The sequence below is a fragment of the Anopheles stephensi genome, chromosome 3 (genome assembly GCF_013141755.1).
Source record: "Anopheles stephensi strain Indian chromosome 3, UCI_ANSTEP_V1.0, whole genome shotgun sequence".
In the NCBI taxonomy this organism is placed as follows: Eukaryota; Metazoa; Arthropoda; class Insecta; order Diptera; family Culicidae; genus Anopheles; species Anopheles stephensi.
In genome coordinates this window covers 71,882,090-71,899,596 of record NC_050203.1, presented here as the reverse complement: position 1 = coordinate 71,899,596, position 17,507 = coordinate 71,882,090, and the positions used below count along the sequence as shown (strand labels likewise).

The 17,507-nt window shown below is 41.3% G+C and overlaps 1 protein-coding gene across 3 annotated transcripts in view; it reads left to right on the top strand.

Annotated features, from left to right (window-relative positions):
• Positions 1–17,507, top strand: part of LOC118513468 (signal-induced proliferation-associated 1-like protein 2) — an 84,796-nt gene that overhangs the window by 25,199 nt on the left and 42,090 nt on the right. For 2 of the 3 annotated variants that reach the window (XM_036059258.1, XM_036059259.1), the window contains one exon: positions 553–631. The exons of the other annotated variant lie outside the window; for it this stretch is intronic. In XM_036059258.1, the coding sequence (XP_035915151.1) occupies positions 575–631 (57 nt within the window). In that variant the 5' untranslated portion in view covers positions 553–574. The remainder of the gene's footprint in view (positions 1–552; positions 632–17,507) is intronic. 3 annotated transcript variants of the gene reach the window in all.

Genomic DNA, 17,507 nt, shown 5'->3' with positions numbered 1-17,507 from the left:
CAGCACTGGCCTCTGTCGTCTGTTACCGATGTTGCCGGGTTTTTTTTTCGTTATTTTATTCTCTTTTCCGCTTGATTGAGCACGTTCGGGCACCGTTGGACCTGCTCGTATCCGCACATGCACACAGGTGCAACCGGGGGAACGTATGCTGCATATACCGGAATTAAAATTGCACTGCAGAACTACTGCCCGAAAGTCGTTCTTTGTCGTGTGGGGTATAAATGGATTCCCGCGAGGGAATTGAAAACAAGACATGGCGACCCGGTGCTGGTGATATGAACATAAACCATGTCCACCACCATGTGTGTGGTGTGCTATCGTAAAAAAGTGGATAGAGGAACAATACACGTTTTTCGATTGTGACTGTGAAGTAGCTAGAGATGTAACCAGAAATAGCATGTTTTTTGGACATATCTCTTTCGCTTCGCTTGAGCATTTTGAGAGCCTGGTGGCAATTTGTGTTTAACCTTTAACTGTTTTACTGTTTTTATTGTACATGGTCTTACTGATGACTTATGCTATTTTTTGTTCTTCTCCATTTTTTTATTACAGGTAAGTCGCCAGTACACTTTGCATGTATCATAGAACCAGAGCTTCCTCCGTCCATTATCCGATCGCTAAGAAGACCAAGGTAAAGTGTTTTGTTTTTTTTTGTGTGTGTCTTAGCTTGTGAAATTTGTCTTTTTCTTTTTCTCTCTTTCTCTACCTGTAGTTGGATTGGTCTTTTTATTGCTAGCGGTCCTTTCTGTCTTTTTTTTTATTTTATACTTTTTTTACATGTTTTTATTCTGTTTTGATGTGTTTTTATCTGTTTCTATATTTTATATAGTTTTTTTGTTTTAATTAGTTTTTATAGAGTTTCGTTTTGTAGTATGTTGTTGTTTTATGCTTTTATTAGTTATTTATTATTCTAAAGCTTTTTTAAGACTTCATCCATCAAACTGTTTTGTTGTTCTTTGCAAAAATCAAGATTAGAAGCAAAAAACATTATATAAGAGGTTTAACCCATCAGAAAATATTGGAAGGACTCAATGTCTCGTTTTTAAAACACCGATTTTTTTTTTCATGTGACTTGTTTTATCTTCGGGGGCATGTTCTAGTTCGTGGTAGCTCTCTCTTCTTTATTGACCTAAAGACCGCTTAATTTCATGCGTTTCATTTCTGGCTTACTAGACTTATTGATACCGCATAGTTGGAAAGCCAGTCTTACCTTTGGGTGAACGTCCCAGATGGGATCTGAGTCCGGTCCTGGCGTGTAAAGCCTGGTGCCGCTGTCACAGCCACCACCGGGCCGCTGTTATAGCTCTACTAAGAGCGAAAGAAACATCTTTTCAATCTCTGACGATTATGCTCTAGAGAATCCAAGTCCAGTCATCGGTTTAGGATATCTGTCAGGCCCTTTCCGAGCAATGTGTGCCCTGACCGGTGTGGTCTCACAGTAGCATGGTTTTAGCTTTTAAAATGTAATTCATTCTTGCACTGAAAAAATTAAATTAAGTGCAAATACTCCTTTATGGAACTCCATCAAGCCGCATAAATTATACTTTTAGTAAGAAAAAAACAACACATTGACGTATTGGCTGATAATGTGTATATGTAAGCTGTTCATTGATAACGCACACATTCTGCATCTGTTTCCGTTTAACGTTTCAAGTGCAAATATGAAGCGAAAGAGAGCCGTTTTTGCGCAGTCCTTATCTGTTTGTTTTGTTTATTTTTTTGCCGGAAATTACTTTCAAATACAATTTCCAATTTGTTATCGGAAGAGTACGGATGCAAAACTCTGTTTGGTGTTTGTCAAATTCCGAAATCGCACTAATTGAAGTTCATGACCTTTCGACTACGTTGTATAATGCCTTCCTTGTGTACGAATTTGCGAATTGCCGGCAAGAGTAAACGAAAGGCATTTTTTCCTCTTCAGAAGTTGTTCACTTTTTTTAAACTCAAGTGTTCAAATATTTGTGCGTTAGCGCATTAGAAAGCGTGCGCTTACTTCTTTCTTCATACAAACACCGGATTCTACCGTGGGGAAAGTAAATGCGAAAAATGCTTTCCTACATTCCGGAGCGGCGAATGACAAATTTTCCTGTGCGTTTTTGTTGGAGCGGAATCAGTGTACACCGCGCGTAAGATTTGTCCGGCATTTCCGGTTAAGTACATTTCCTGAACACAGAAGCAGCAGCCAGCAACAACTTGTCCACGGAAGAAGTGAATCGAGAGAACAAGAAAAGCGAAACAGAATGGAGTGACGGCTGTTGCAAAGGCAGGTCGGCAAACATTAAACTTCCTTTTGATACTTCATCTCGAACCCACAAAACCTCTTCCTATGTGGAAACTGCATACTATGGTCGGTTGCATTCCAAAAACCCTTTCGCGCATAGTTTTCGTCGCGAAAAAAAGCGAGTAACAACAAGAGCTGTTTTTGTACCGCAAGGAGACAACACAATCCCAACGGACCGAGTTTGACAATTTTATGGGCGACGACTCTCTTACTTATTGGTGAAGTTTTTTGTTGTTGCGTCTGTTGGATCCCCCCTTTAGGGGCGTTGGAATCCGGCGCGAAAGTGTAAATCGACCGGTCGAGATTATTTGGTGGTGCGCAAAAGAAAAAAAAAAAAACTCTGCTGGCACTCAATCTGCAGACACGATTAAAAGATGCGGGCCCTTTTTGTTTAGTAGTTCGGGGCGGTAAAGATCAACCGCGCGCTAACTTGAGAAGTTTGCGTTCTGTGAGGCGCACCACCAGGAACGACCGGATGATGCATCATGCTTTTCTCTCACTTGAGGCTGAGTGTGTGTGTGTTTATGTTTGTGTTGAAGCAGCACAATAAAAACCCCAGCATCCCGACTCATCCGACCCGCGACCGTGTTTATATCCCGAAGTTCTGATGCGCTTTGCGGTTTAATTCCTTCCCATGCCGTGCTGGGTGATCTCTTCCCGTGTATATGCTTTCCCGCCTTTAAGTTGCTGGGTTTGTGGTGGTTGCAAAGTGCGTTTCACTTTCGCAATCAAAACCCATCCACCGGATGTGGGGTATTCAGGGGGGAGTTTATAGACGGCAGAAGTTTATTGGTGTGTGGGCTCTCTTTTGGAGGGGGGTGAGAGTGAGCCGCCAAGTCATCGTTATTATTTTAATGATCGCACTTCGAAAACGAAGCCTTTACCGATTCTGAATCGGTTGTTCTTTCCGGTGTTCAAAATCATGACCGAGTGAATTGCTTTTGCTTGTGCCCGAGTGGAATTTTTATGGTATATGTATGTGCGCGATTGTTGGTAAAGCCGTAAATCAAATGTGTGAATCTCGCTTCTCTCATGCAGAACTAAGCGAATTGTTCTGTTTTGTTTGGAACTCATTGTTTGGGAGATTCACGAATAATTATTAATACGGTTTTGGTCGTGATATTCCGGCTAGAAAATAAGTGTCGTTTTTATTGCCATTTTCTATCAACAAATTCCTGTGATTGTGGCGAATTTGCAGTTTTTTGAACGCCTCGTTGAGGTTTTTTTGTACCTTGCAACTGGAAATGACAACTTTTCCTTATCAAGGCATAATTTAAATGAGAAGATCAAACGAAATTGAATCATGAAACCTTGCAATCTCATTATATGATGTGTTTTAATTATCAACAAAGAGATTCTGGGAAGAGTCTTGATTAATGTTCAGTTTTAAATATTCATCATGAGATAATGTGACAAGCAAGCCATCACAAATTAATGCTTATCTTGAAATGAAGAAAGTGTTCGTATTGAACTGGATATTGGTTCTTTTCAAGACCTCGTTCAAGTGAAAGTAGTATCTTTTGAATTATTCTTTGGCTGTAACATGTCAAGACAATGGGGACTAACATAATTAAATTCAGAAAAAAGTGGTTCTACCTCAGCTTGAAAAGTCGTGGAAATGCGACAGATTCCAGTTTTATCATCATAATATTGCATTTTATCCGGAATAGTATTTCGAAATTATTCAAACTTTGCTAGCTGATTCAGAAAACCCTGTATGCATAACTTGGAATGTTAAAATGCATGTTGGACATTGTTTTTCGAATGTACTTTTCCCCCAAAGTATTATCTTCTTGTTCGACAATGCTCCCAAACTTGTTCCGTGTCTGAAGTTTGAGTGCTGTGAGTTCTGCGCGACAATCTTCGACTGAACTTTCAGCTGTTAAATTGCTGTTGAAACTTTTTCATCATCTGTGAAGGACCGTTGTCTGGCAGGATGACAGCAATACTCGAGCTTCCTCTCAATGTCCTCGACGAAAAACGTCACGTAATAACGTTTGCATCCTGTGTGTGTGTGCACGCGCGTCTAAAACGACTTCTTCCACACACCGGATCTGACGTTTAATTTTGCCTCACTTTTCGAACAACATCCCGAGCGCCAAGCCTCCCTTCTGTGCTGGCCCTTTTTCCGGGTTGCTTTTCATCCAACTTTCGCCACGTTTTCCTCGCACCGGACGACGACGTACACACCCGTAAATGACGTTGGCTGGACGATGATGATGAACTGAACCATCCGGTTCGCAGTTTCGCAGTTTAATGGCTTTTGCCGGCTAATTACGGGAATGCGAAAATTCTCACGTTCCGGTGCTGTTGATGTGTGTCTCGGTTGCAGGATCTAGAGTTCTGCGTTTTGTGTGTGTGTGTTCTTTCTTGCAACTTCTTCAGTTGGGAGGGATGTTCAGGGATGCATCACGATCACGCTGCAGCGAGACAGCCGCCGAAGTATCATTAGTAGATGTTGCTGACATCCTGAAAGAGCAGTAGAGGAACCAAGCTGGGGGGAGAGACACGGTATTGTTAAACGGTGGCAAACTTTAGGACTTTTAGTTTTTTTCTTCCCTTTTTTCCGTTTCCCATTTGGGGCTTAAATTTAACGAGGCCGAGTTATTTTTTTACGCTCGTTTTTTTTTCGTCGAAAGTCTCGCTCTGTGTTCAACGAATGTTATCTTATGAATGGTGGACGGGTAGACTGTGAATGGAGGGTATAAAGAAGTTCGAATGAATTTTGGTGCTTCTCCAAAACTCGTTGTTCTTGAAGATGGTCCGTTTGCTGCTACGACCGTTAGGTTCAGCCATTCCTACTGCAGTAGACCTAAAGAGTTCTTCTGCTTATGACAACAGCACGACATAATGAAGTTGAGCTGCAAAAGTTGGCAGAGATACTTCTGGCAAAGTTTCTACTAATCTTTTCAAAATTGAAAAAAGGAATGAAATTTTATTTAAAGCCTTGGAATATTTTATACAATAGTCTTTCAATTTAAATTCCTCCACAATATCTTATCCTTAATTATCTTAAAGTCTGGGAAAAGATCTGGCAATGATGCTCCCCACCAAAGTATCGCGCAGAAGCTTGGCTGATCGTCGGTCTGATGAGTAATAACATAAGAATGCGTGTCAGAAGAAAGGATTAATCTCACTGGGAGGTATTCGCGAAGCCTGTTTTAAGCGATGCACGGATGCATAACACAAGACATTGCGAGAAGTGGTAAGCCGATTAAAAATTAAATAAAACCACGACCGGAAATAATTTTCATGTTTTTTAAATGATAAATTATTTTTGATTTCATTGTTAATAAATTTTGTAATTGAGCTTCGAACTTACGATTAAGCTTGTCAAACCTAGAGCATTTACCAAGTGCTCTCTTTGTGTGACCTCCAATTGCATTGCTTGCATCTCTTATAAAGCTTGCTTCCAGTGACGTATTCTATGTTCTGGGCGGCGGCACACATTATACATTCTTTAATCTTGACACATATCAAGCAGAAAGTTGATGCTGCAAACTTATTATTTATGCGTTCCGATTATGTCAAAATTATCAATTGCTTATGCGTTGATCATTTTGCAAATGCAAACGGAACAGCAACGCATTAATCAGATCCGGCCGCCAGTCGCTCACTATTTTGCCCTTGACAGTAGGAGAAAAAGATTAATCGGCTGCAATGCTGAACGAATGCAGCCCGTTTTGTTAACAGAAAATTGTCCCATTCATTAGCTGTGAGCTATGCTGGGCTGTTAAGCGAAAGCCGACAGCACAGAAACGAAACCCTGAAATGGCTAATTGTTTTAAATTTATTTGCTCCCCCTTCTTCAACGGCCTAAGCCGCTGGTGGTGTGGATCCCAGTCGGATGATGATACTTTTGATGATTTGTTTGATTTAGATGCAGTACCGTCAGACGGCGGGTGCATTTCTAGCGATATACGGTAGCTGGTTGCTGTGTGGGGAGATGTTTTAAGTAGGTCCACGACGTCGACCCACGTACGTACGGACGCCTCATCTTATCTTTTGAGCTCATTAGAGATGGGGTTAACCGTCATGTTTCATGTTTGATGAGTTATGTGTGTGAAGGAAAGGGAAATTATTCAACTGTCGTTGTCGTCGTCGAGTGATTTGTGTGGCTCTCGGAGTGTGTGTTCTCTAGTCTAGGTTTAAACAAGACTGTCGACTCCGAGACCGAGTCTAAATTTCTCATACGGACGGGGAAATGGTGGGAAAACTCCTAACGAAGAACACAGTGGCGGTGAATGTAATCAAAACGACAGCCATATTAAATGCGTATTTTATCAGAAGAAAACAACTAACTAAAACAATCCCTCAACCCGATGGCGTTGTGGTGATGGTGATGCCGGTTTGGGTGGCTTAAACCCGTCATCATCAAAAGCCCTCCTATCGCAAAGCAATCGCAGCACCAGTCAGTCGGTCTCGATTGGCGACACGAAATTGCCACTGCTGCCCCTGGTGGAATTAATTGAAACCGGAAATGCTTAATTTAAAGCTGACTGTGTTCGTTCCACATGTAGGCGCGATCTCTTTTCTTTCGCTTAGCCCGGGCAGGCTTTTAGGACTCGTCGTATTTCAATTTCTGATGATGATGAATTTTCAACCAATGCGACCTAACTCTCCCTCCCCCCCCCAACCATTCGCACTCTCCGTCGTCTTTTTCTCCTGCGTCAGCCGAGCATTCAATTCGAAAGGAAATTTTAATAAAGCGAAAACTGCAACAGATTTCATTGATGGTCATCATGATGCGCTGAGGGTGAAGATGCGTGCCAGAGAGAGAGAGAGAGAGAGAGAGAGAGAGAGAGAGAGAGCTCGTGTTGGGAAATAAGGAGCAGAAGTGACGGCACCTTCGGACGGGTGGTTGCGTCGCATAACACTGTTGTGATTGATTTATGGGCTACAGTTTGTGATTTTTAATTGCTCCAGCTCTACCACCCTCGACGCTTTGCGGTCCTCGGCCAGCTAATGCATGGCATTTTCGACGCCCAAGATGGAGATGTGGTAGCTTTAAAAGATGGCCTCGTGCGGAAGGGCCTTCCGTGCGCCACCCTTCATGGGCGGAGCGGGTGTTGCGTAGCTCGTAGGTTTCGTTTTCGCATTTCGAAGTATAATTTTAATTGTTTCCAACCTTACATCTAATGATGCTCGCAAAAAGCCCAACGGGGCTTCGTGGGGCAGCTTACAAATCACGGTTTTTGATGATGATTGTTGGAAATGGTGGCAGCAAATTTGAATTTAGCTGCTGCGTTCCGTAGATTTATTGGAGCCTGTGATCAAAGATTAGAATAATGTTTTAATGGCGCTGGTGGGATGTAGTTGCATGAATTTATTATATGACAGCTTTGAATTTTGACTGACGTACCCCGCATATCCTCTTATATATTATGTTTTAAAGGCCAAAAATGGCATCTTTTTAATTTGGTTTTAAAGCTTTAAAGATGCTACATGGTAGCCATAATCAACTGGGTCTACTGTACATAAAAGTCTGTCTACATAATCATAAACAGCCTGGGGAGCAATGAACTTGTCGCACTCTCCATGCCAAACCTGACGTCCGATGAATATGGTTCGCATGTTCTGCAAAGAACTGTTCGTCGAAAACACGGGACCATCCGGAACAGAAGCGGACGGACGCCAACCTTATAATTTTGCGTTGACAGAACAAAAACGAAAACGGGGAATACGGTAGTACAATGTCGGAACGTGTGTTTTCGGCTCAAAACCCCCAGGTGAAAAAGAGAATAGAGTATGAGCTGCTGCTGGATCGTAGCCAAAAAGGTGTGACTGCTGCTGCCTTATGTGGGGAGGTTCAAATTGAGGTGTAGAATTAAATTGACAGGGCATATGTATAATATTTATGACTCCGAGCAAACTATTCACTGAACATGTCTGTATGCAACGTTCTCACTATTGAATTTTGCGATTTTTCTTCATTTGTTTGAACTAAATTTTCGTAATTTACTATGGACAATAGTACTATGGACAATTTCCAACAAACAAACAATCAAATCAGTCTACGTCTTACTGTTGTTATATTTCAAACCGTACATTGTTTCAAACATAGAAATAGTTGTTTTTTTAACTAAAGAGTTACTGCATCGTTCTGTTAATGAAATATGAGTTTTATATATTTTAAGCAAACATTAGTTTCGTCTATTGCAAGTCGTTTTAAAATTTTATTTAAATCATTCTTTTTTAACATTTCCACGCAATTAGCTGTGTTCATCACTTTCGACATGACTCTATACACGCTAGCTTTGGTTAAGTTTTTACTCGAAAATAAAACTATAGCAAAAACTTCTCCACCACACATAAGCGTTATGACAAACCATCAAACCCCGCTAGTCGTCACACTGCTCCGTCGTTGACGATGGGATGAAATGACGCGCGTGTGCGCTGACTCGTGACCACAAAATGTGAATCGAAGCGTGTGTGTTGCAAAGGCACATAATGCGTGATTTACGTTGAGCGGTTTGGTTGTGTATTAATTACGCTGGTTGAGGGGCTTTTGTGTGTGTTTCTTTTTTTCATTTTGGCTCTTCCTATTTGTCTCTCTTCTTTTAATTGTTCCATGTCAATCATCCATAGTATGCAGGATGTAGAATCTGTGGTACAAATTATTTATCACGCACCGAGTTAGTGTTCATGTGTTTTGAGGTTTTGATTTGTAGTTTCCATGTATTTTTCAATTAGTTTTCTATTTATTGCACTTGTAGAAAATCATTCTCATGTTTTTATAAGTTTTTGTTTACCTTTTTTAAAGACTTTTTTAATGTTTTTTCTGTGATCGTAATTATCGGGGTCAGAACAACAATAACACGTTTTAACAAGCCATGTAGGTTTTATTTACGTGCCACCTGAATCATTATAGTAGTCAGGGAAAAGAAATGTTGCTTTGCTGTTTTAGAAAGTGGTTTTAATTAGCACAACCGAAACAATAGCAATGAGTGCTAAAATCAAAGTTAGGTGGGCAGAACAAAAAAGGAATTAGATCGAACGACAAAATCAATATTTATACCTTCTGTTTAGTTTACAATCAAGGTTAATCCTTTTGGTTGTTTGCAAGCTGTTGTTTAAACAAGAGCTCAATCTTTTGCTCAGAAAAAAGCGCACACGTGCAAGCTTCGTTTTTTGTCTGCATTTCTCTTCGATTCGTACTGCTTCAGATAAAAATCGATTTGCTCGCGCTTCGGAAGGTAGCTAAAGGTATGGGTTTTGGGTGTTGGCAAGAAGAGCTTCGTATCCGTCAGTGAAGTGGAATGTACACCATCCACCCACCTACCTCAATGAAACAGTGAGCCGCTGAATTCATTAATAGAAATTGAGAGCGAAATGAAAGTGGTACTGGCCTGTAACGACTGTAACGTGCGGTTGATGTACTGGCATTTGACGGTTCGTTTGTTTTCTTATACTTTAACGTCTTTTGGGGGTGGCAATAAAAGTAAACTACTTTTCCTTTTGTTTTCTTTCTTTTTTTTGTGGACCATTTCATCAATGAAATGTTGTGTGTGGGTCTATATTTTTTAGAGGTTAAATGTTTTTAAAGAAATTACATTGTTTCTGTATTTAAAATTTTATATATGCCTTTCAGTTTACAAGCGCTTGCTTCAGTCGTGAAATTCGATTTATTTCGTTGCCGTGCTTTATTTGCATTCTTCCCGGCACAAAAAAGGATATTTTATAATTATATTGTTTACCTCGTTCTCAAGACAATTTCGTTCTTGAACACTGAGATGGTGTTATATTCAAGATTAAATTGTCCTCCACAAGTACAGAAGAGACTCGCTTGGCAGCAGACATTCAAAGGCAAGCCGGTACGCGACAGTCGATCAAGATAGCAATTAGAGACGATCGGCACGAGGTTGACGTCGGTTCGTCATGGCGCCCACACAGTGAGCGATATTTTGTTATTTTTTTTAAAGCCGGGGCTTAAGCTTGCTCAAAAGATGGTGAAGACGGATGCAAGTTTATTTTTACAATTTACTCGCCTCGTTTTTTGGTTGTCGTTGGAATAAATCTCTCCATGTCACCATGATTCATCCGCGTGTACACCGCGTTTGCGGTCCGAAAATTTATTCCGATTGTGTCGTTTTCGGTGATGAATTAAAGCAACGAAACATAGCATCAGCGCAAACAACAATGGTTTTCCATCCACCCAAAAGGCACGGATAGCGATCGATGGTGATGATGATGATGTGTGTTTCTTGGTGGAATAATAAACCATCCTCCCTCTTCCCTGTTGAGTGCGGCAAACCACTCCGAAGTGTTCTTTTAACGCCCATAAAAACTGAAGGGCAGCAAAATCAAACACGATTGAAAAAGCAGTAAGCACAAATGTGACGAAAGTGAACATCTGGCTGTTGGTGGAAAATCCAAGAGCGTAGTTTTCGAGTGTGCCCAGCCGCTGGACTCTGGGTTGAAAAAATGTAAATAGCCCAAAAACCCCAAAACGTCGAAACGAGAAGGGTATGCGGTAAAGCATATGTTTGGAAGAGGTTCTGCTGCTTGGGGTATTTCGGCTATCAGCTACTGACGTGTTCCGTGCGGCACATAAAACATAGCTATCGCCTCTTCGACACCCGAACCGGCAAGCAGACGAGTAGCATTAATTTGCATAAAAATTCCAAAAGCAAAAGCTCACAAAAATGTTTTATTAGGACGAATCGCCTTAACGGCATAAAGAGCTGATAGTTTCGTTTCTGTTTTGAGGATAGAAATTGTGTTTTTTTTTTAATTCAACCATCAACGCAGAGTATTGATTTACCTGCAAGTTCCGACGGTCCATTCCCAGTGGGTTTTACAAGTTCAGTTACACCAACCACGTGTGCGACCGCCACATGGTACAGAATTAATTTGGCTCATCGCATAAGGTAACGGGAAGCTTTCACTGTGGGTTTGTTTTCCCCCCTCAATTGATTCTTTCATTTGAACCATTCGCCTTCGGAAAAATAATCCCTCAAAATTCTTTCCTACCGCACTAGCGACTTTAATTTGTAGTCCGTTAATTGCGTCGTGCGTGCGTGCGTTTGGTTGGCTTTCGGCCAATGATGGGGAGCGTATCGAATTAGATATGTATCTCTTCACATCGTTCCATTAGAGACAGTTTGGCTCTTTCAACGCCAGCCAACATTGACCACTTCGCTTTCATTGTGTGCAATGTGGTGGTGCTCATCATCAAGAAACAATGGAAAATAGAGGAAGTGGTAAAGAATTGCAATGCTGTGGCGGGGAAAACAAAATAATGCTGGTCAGTGAAGTAAAGGTTTTTTTCATTTTTTTTCGAATAGACATAATAGGCAAACGCACTTTACCACGGGAAAAAATATTAAAATCATTTGCGTATCGAGTTTTTCGTGGCCATGTTTCGCAATGCGTGTCGCTCGCTAATGACTGTTTCTGTGTGTGTGTAGAAATTCATGCTTGTTTAAATCTGCATTGAATGAGTGGAAAATGAAAAATTATTCCTGTTGCCACTCACGCTGTGGAATAAAATGTGGTACAGATGTAAAGGAAATTAACAAAGCTTGCTCACTGACATAAAGATAAATGTCCGAAGATGTTGCTGTTGGCTCATCGTTCGGCTACTTGGGCTTATTTTTGTGAGCTGCTTCCCATCGTGCGATATGGACCGGTCGAGTGTGCGCGGGTGGTTTGGTGATGAAGGCTTTCATAATCGTGTCGTGTCGCTGTCGTCGCTTCAGTCTCGTTCTTCATTTGCACAAATTTACGCGCTAAGATTAACGAGATCCGTGTGTGTTGCTGGTTGTAGGTTATTTTTTCCCCCATTGTTGACTAAGTGGAGAATGATTAGCTTAATCTTTACATGATAGTCTGCGTGAGATAGAGGAAGGAAATGTGATGCAGTTTTAATTGCTCACGATAGTGGAGAGACAGAGCGTAGGACGCAGCGCATGGGAAAGAGTTAGTAGCATCGTTTAGTAAACTTGTCGCAGGTCATCATCGGTCATCGCGCGTTCAGATTTCAAGCGTCGTCGCCGTCCGGTCAGTCATTCGCTTGTAAATATGCTGTAATAAGGGGAATAAGCGCAGAGCAGCAAGCACGTGGGGAGGAACGTTATAATGAAACAAAGTTTCACAACATCAATCCGCTCGCCCTTACTGATAATCTTGAAAGAAGGTCGAAGATGATCTACACGGTGCATCGTACGTGTTATCACTAATTATGTAAAGTCGGTGTAAAGTCGCTTGCTATTTGGGGGGGGATTTGCTGAGCGGGTGTGCAAGATGATGGAGCGCTTAATTGTTAGCTAAGTGGTAGACCGTTGCTACTGTATAATAGGAGTAATTTGAATTACTCGATTCAATAGATTTGCTTCTAAACTTAGGTCGATAGCTTGGACGTAGCGGAGCTCTTAAAGATCATTTTGCCTACCAAGGAACAGTACGACGCCTCATACTCAGGATGGTAAACGCACAACTTAGAACAAGAAAGGTAATGGGTTCAATTCTCGATGGAAGTTTTCGTAAATCTCATAGACGCCTTTTTTTTTGGAACAGTCGAAAGGATTAAAAATAAACAATCTCAACCTGTTTCCGCGAGCTCTATCATCACATCGTCTCTAAATCGAATATGTAAAATTTACATAAATCGTGATTAAAATGATTAACGCATTCAATAATAAACACGGGGCCTCTTTGGATCGCTTAAAATCCCTCTAATGTGTACCGCGTTCCATATGTTTTAAGTGGATTTTCTTTCATTTTATGGCAAACATAATGTGCCTTATCTTAGCGCGCTCTTCCAAAATAATAATCGCCTGAACAAGCAGTAAATCTCTGCTCACCTGTTTCCAAATGTATCGAAGATTGATTTGGGCAGCAATAAAGTGTTACGATTTAGTATTCCTGGTGTGCACTACTATGCAAACATAGGACTAGGTTCAGCACACGCTCCAAGATTTACATAGAGATCATCAGCGCGTGGGGAGGGCTTCTTTTCTTGAAGAAATTTTATTAATATTTGTTGACACAATCATGCGTGTAAAATGCTAATTAGTCCATTGGAAATGGCTTCACGCTGCGAAACACCACAACCGTGTGTGTGTGTGTGTAATGTGGGCCTGATTGGTGTCGCAGTCACCATAAAAATGTCATCCCATAAAACGTGACCAGTTCGCCCTTAGAGTGTCGTTTGCCCTGTCACCCTCATACATCTCTCTGTGTCGCCTCCAGGGTTCTCTAATCCGCGGATCGAATCGTACGGAAGGGACTGGAGCGCATGTGGGTGAACGTATTTAGTGAACTAAGTGTCGTGAATCACCCATCGCTCCCGAGGAAGAGCAATTCGTATAGCGCGAGTCGCGATGATCGTCATCAAGTGGTAGCGTTTTAGAAAAGCAAAACTGAAGTCTCATAAATATTACATTTAAATTTTTGCGTCACCTTGCAGTCGTGTGCGAGGATGAATCACGATAATCTAAGGGGATCAATCGAGTCTGACATCATTGTGAAAGTGAATCGGGTTGAGTGACGGATTTTAAGAAGAGGTCTAGACTCTTGAAGCATAACGCATTGGGGTTTTGATGTTAAAGGTCACCCGGCTCGAGAGCGCTTGTGTGCGTTGGTAAACCTACAAGTACCTTTACACGCACATCCAAGAGGAGTTGATCGCTTCATTTGCAGTTCGTCTCGGTTATCTGTATTTCCTTTCGGGGAGTGTCACATTCTGAACTGCTTGAATAGTTTTACGACCGAGAGAAATTGAAATATGCAAAAACATATGCCATAAGTTCTACTATCAGCTGTATTTTGAATAATATGCGATGTCTTCTTGTGATTGGCGACTTGCCTCTATTCTTATAGCGTTGACGTTATACACACTGTTCGTCAAGGACGGGCTTCTGTTTATAAATTTTTGCAAGGAATAACATACATGCGTTATCAAAAAACGCGCGCTCTTTCTTTGTCATCATCAACGCTAGACATAATCTATAACTTGGAGCAACAGAAATACATTAATTCATTGCCTCCAGCTATGAAATTTAGTAACTACTTACATTTAACAGAAATAAAAAAAGCCAATGGCTCGGCGGCCGTAGCTCAAATGGCCTGGATTATTTATTTTCCGCCCTCGAGCTATCTGGTTTCGCATTTCGGGCGGAGTAATCTTCCACTTAGTGTGTCAATGTCAGAACAAAAGCACAGAACAGACACAGCTCTGTGGCTCGAAGGAATCGATTTCGATCAGCATGAAAGCAAAGACCTAACGGTTTGATTGCATCATGTGGACTAACGTTTACGTAGCCCAAGAGAAGAAGAGTTTCACGAATCGAAGGGTGGCCTCGAGCCGTCAGTCAATGAGGAGTCAATGACTTGGTGGAAACAGCAAGGGAAACAGGGAACCACTTTTCTCTATCCTGAGCGATCCACAATTTTGGTCTGCACGAAACCAGGCTGATGATCGGTGGAGGATCGTATAGCATCCTTTCACGAGAGCCCGGGTTTTTGGGTGTTATCGGTGGATAATTATCATTATTTCGAAATGTTTCATCTTTTCCGGTGTTGGTGTGTTTTATGGTAGATTTTGTGGGATTTTTTTGTTTCTTCTTCTGCGGACTCCTTTCGCTTTCAGCGTTGGGAAAGTTTGAAAATTAAAGTATCAGCATTGCTGCTTGCACGCTATTGTGGATTTGTCCAAGTAATTTTCTTTCTTCGTGTTTGATTGAGGGATGGCTTTTTCCCATGAATGATATTCGTTTTGCGTTTGTTTGTGTGTTGTGATTTTAAATCGATTTTTTTTTCTTATGAATTAGATTTTTGTATAGTTTTTTTTAAATATTTTTTTACAGTAATTTATTGCGTTTTTTATAGGTTTATTTCTTTGCCATATTTTTGTATAATTTTTTTTTATTGTACTTTTGATAATGTTTTTTTTGGTTTTATGTGACATTGCTTACGATTTTATTTCTTGTATCTTCTTCTTTTATATTTTGGTTGCATTCATTATTATTTTGATAGTTTTGCATCTTTGTTTAGCCCTCCTTCAGTTTATGTTTCACTTTGTTGATCAGTTTTGTAGCTTTTGTTGTAATTTTTTCGCTTTCCTTTTTCCTTTTTCAAGCGTGTTTTATACTTCTTTTGCAACCTTACTTCATGGTAATAATTGTATGGTATTATATCATCTTATTTCATACGTTTTTTACCCTTTTCAATTGTGTTTTCCTATCTTTTTATTGCTTTTGCTCTTGCATATTTATTGTGTTATTTATATTAATATTTCTCATTGTTTTTGTCTCCCTTTCCAGGTAAGCTCTACTTGATTAGTACATGAAAAATGCACTGTTGAACATTTGACTGATGAAAGGTATTTTTGTATTTTTATTGTTTTTCATTACATATTCTTCTTCATCTTTGACTGTATAACCTAATACCTGCAAGAGGTATTTTGGATTCTCATTACTAACTTTCTTGACTTTGTCTTGCTCGTAGTTTGGAGATCAATACTGCAAGGTCGGATCGATCGTCTCAACGATCCGGATTGGATTCTATGCTCAATCCTGTCGTGTAAAGACCACCCTTTTCGGCTACCAGACCGCTACATATTGCTGCGGATTGAAGGGAATTGTGATCATTTTCTGGCCGAAATGTCTTTCCCAACAAATAACAAATTAAATGACTTTCACCCATTTCGGTTCACTCTACCGTAAAATATGATTCCGATAAGTGATTGCAGTTGTGGCACGGTGCTACTGCAGCCAATACCACACCACTTTCTAAGAAATCGCATATCAAAATTGTATCAAAGCTGCATCCGCTTAGATGAAACAGCCAAGCCGCTTCAACAACAGTCCTATGTACTATGTCCTTCATCGCAGTGCGCAACCATCCGCATCGGGTATGCACAGCGAGAAGCGCTAACAATTTCTTTTCGCCTGAAATAAGGCGTATCAGGAAAGGGGTTTTTTGCGCATTATTTCAAGCGTGTTGCAATAGCGTCATCGCCGATTTCGAGGATGATCAGAGGCTCGTGGTGCCCATCTAGCTTCACGGTAAGGTGACGCTTGGTCTTGAACGGTAACGATGCTCGTGTATTTAAAAGTCCACGGGAAAACGGGAGGTGAAGATCATCATGACCGACTAACCGTGACCACTTTTCGAGCGGATTATTGTATCCGGTGGTATGTGCTCCAATACCGATAAGTCTTGCAGGAAAATGCGTGAAGGTACGCGTGATGCGTGCTGCTTCAAAGAAAAGGGTGGTGCATTACGAAAGAAAGTGAATAACACTCTGAATTTGTGCGTACAGCTATCTCAGTCCAAGAATTTTTGTTTTTTCTTGACATAAAATCAGTTGAAGTAGCCGAAAATGAAAGTACGGCATAAGGAGTTTTCCCTACTTCTTTTTCTATCCACTTTTTTTTTTACATCAAAAAGCCCTAACCGCCTTTAAACGTTCTAACAAGCTTTGATTTAAGACCCATCGATTCCGTCGTTACCGTAACGAGCGAGAGGTGAGAAATGCTCGAGAAACGGTCATCCGAATCGAAGCGCAAATCAAATCAAGCGGCTCGAACGAGCACCACGCGTTAATAGCGATGTGTCCGTGGGTGTGTGTGTCTGCTTTTCGAGGCCTCTCGCGCCGGGTGGCGTTAGCAATCCGCGGCTTTCCAATGTTGCGCGACACGCCTCGTGGCGTCCGCGAAAAACAGCTTTCCTTCTTCTCGCCTTGCTTTTTTACCTTGCACGAACGCAACAAAAAAAAAAAACGCACACTTGCCGACGATCCATTTGGAGGTCCTCCGCCACGGCGTCGATGACCCAGTTTTGGGGGGCCTAGAGTGTTGTTGCCTTTTCATTTCCATTTCTCCTTCTGCAATGTTGGCTCGGTGGATTCATGCACCCATTTCACCGTACGAGCGTCATGCGTCGAAAAACATGCGAACCGAGAGAAAGAAATGAAGAAAAACTGCAAACAGCATGGAATGCTCACACGCAGAGAATCAATTTGAAGGGGGAAGGTTTTTTTTTGGTTATGGTTTGCTTCCATGTTTGTGTGCCTTCTCCCCCAAACAGGCCGGCGCGATGGATGCAAGCTGCTGCATGTGGTCTACACACATGCCAATGTGTTTCATCGTTCTGGCATTTAAATGTTCTGCTGTGGGTAGTTGCTTACTCGGGGGCGCCTCACATGTACTACGTGCGTAATAACGCATACACTAAGCGTCAAATTGTGCAGCAAATACTACCACCACCACCACCACCACTA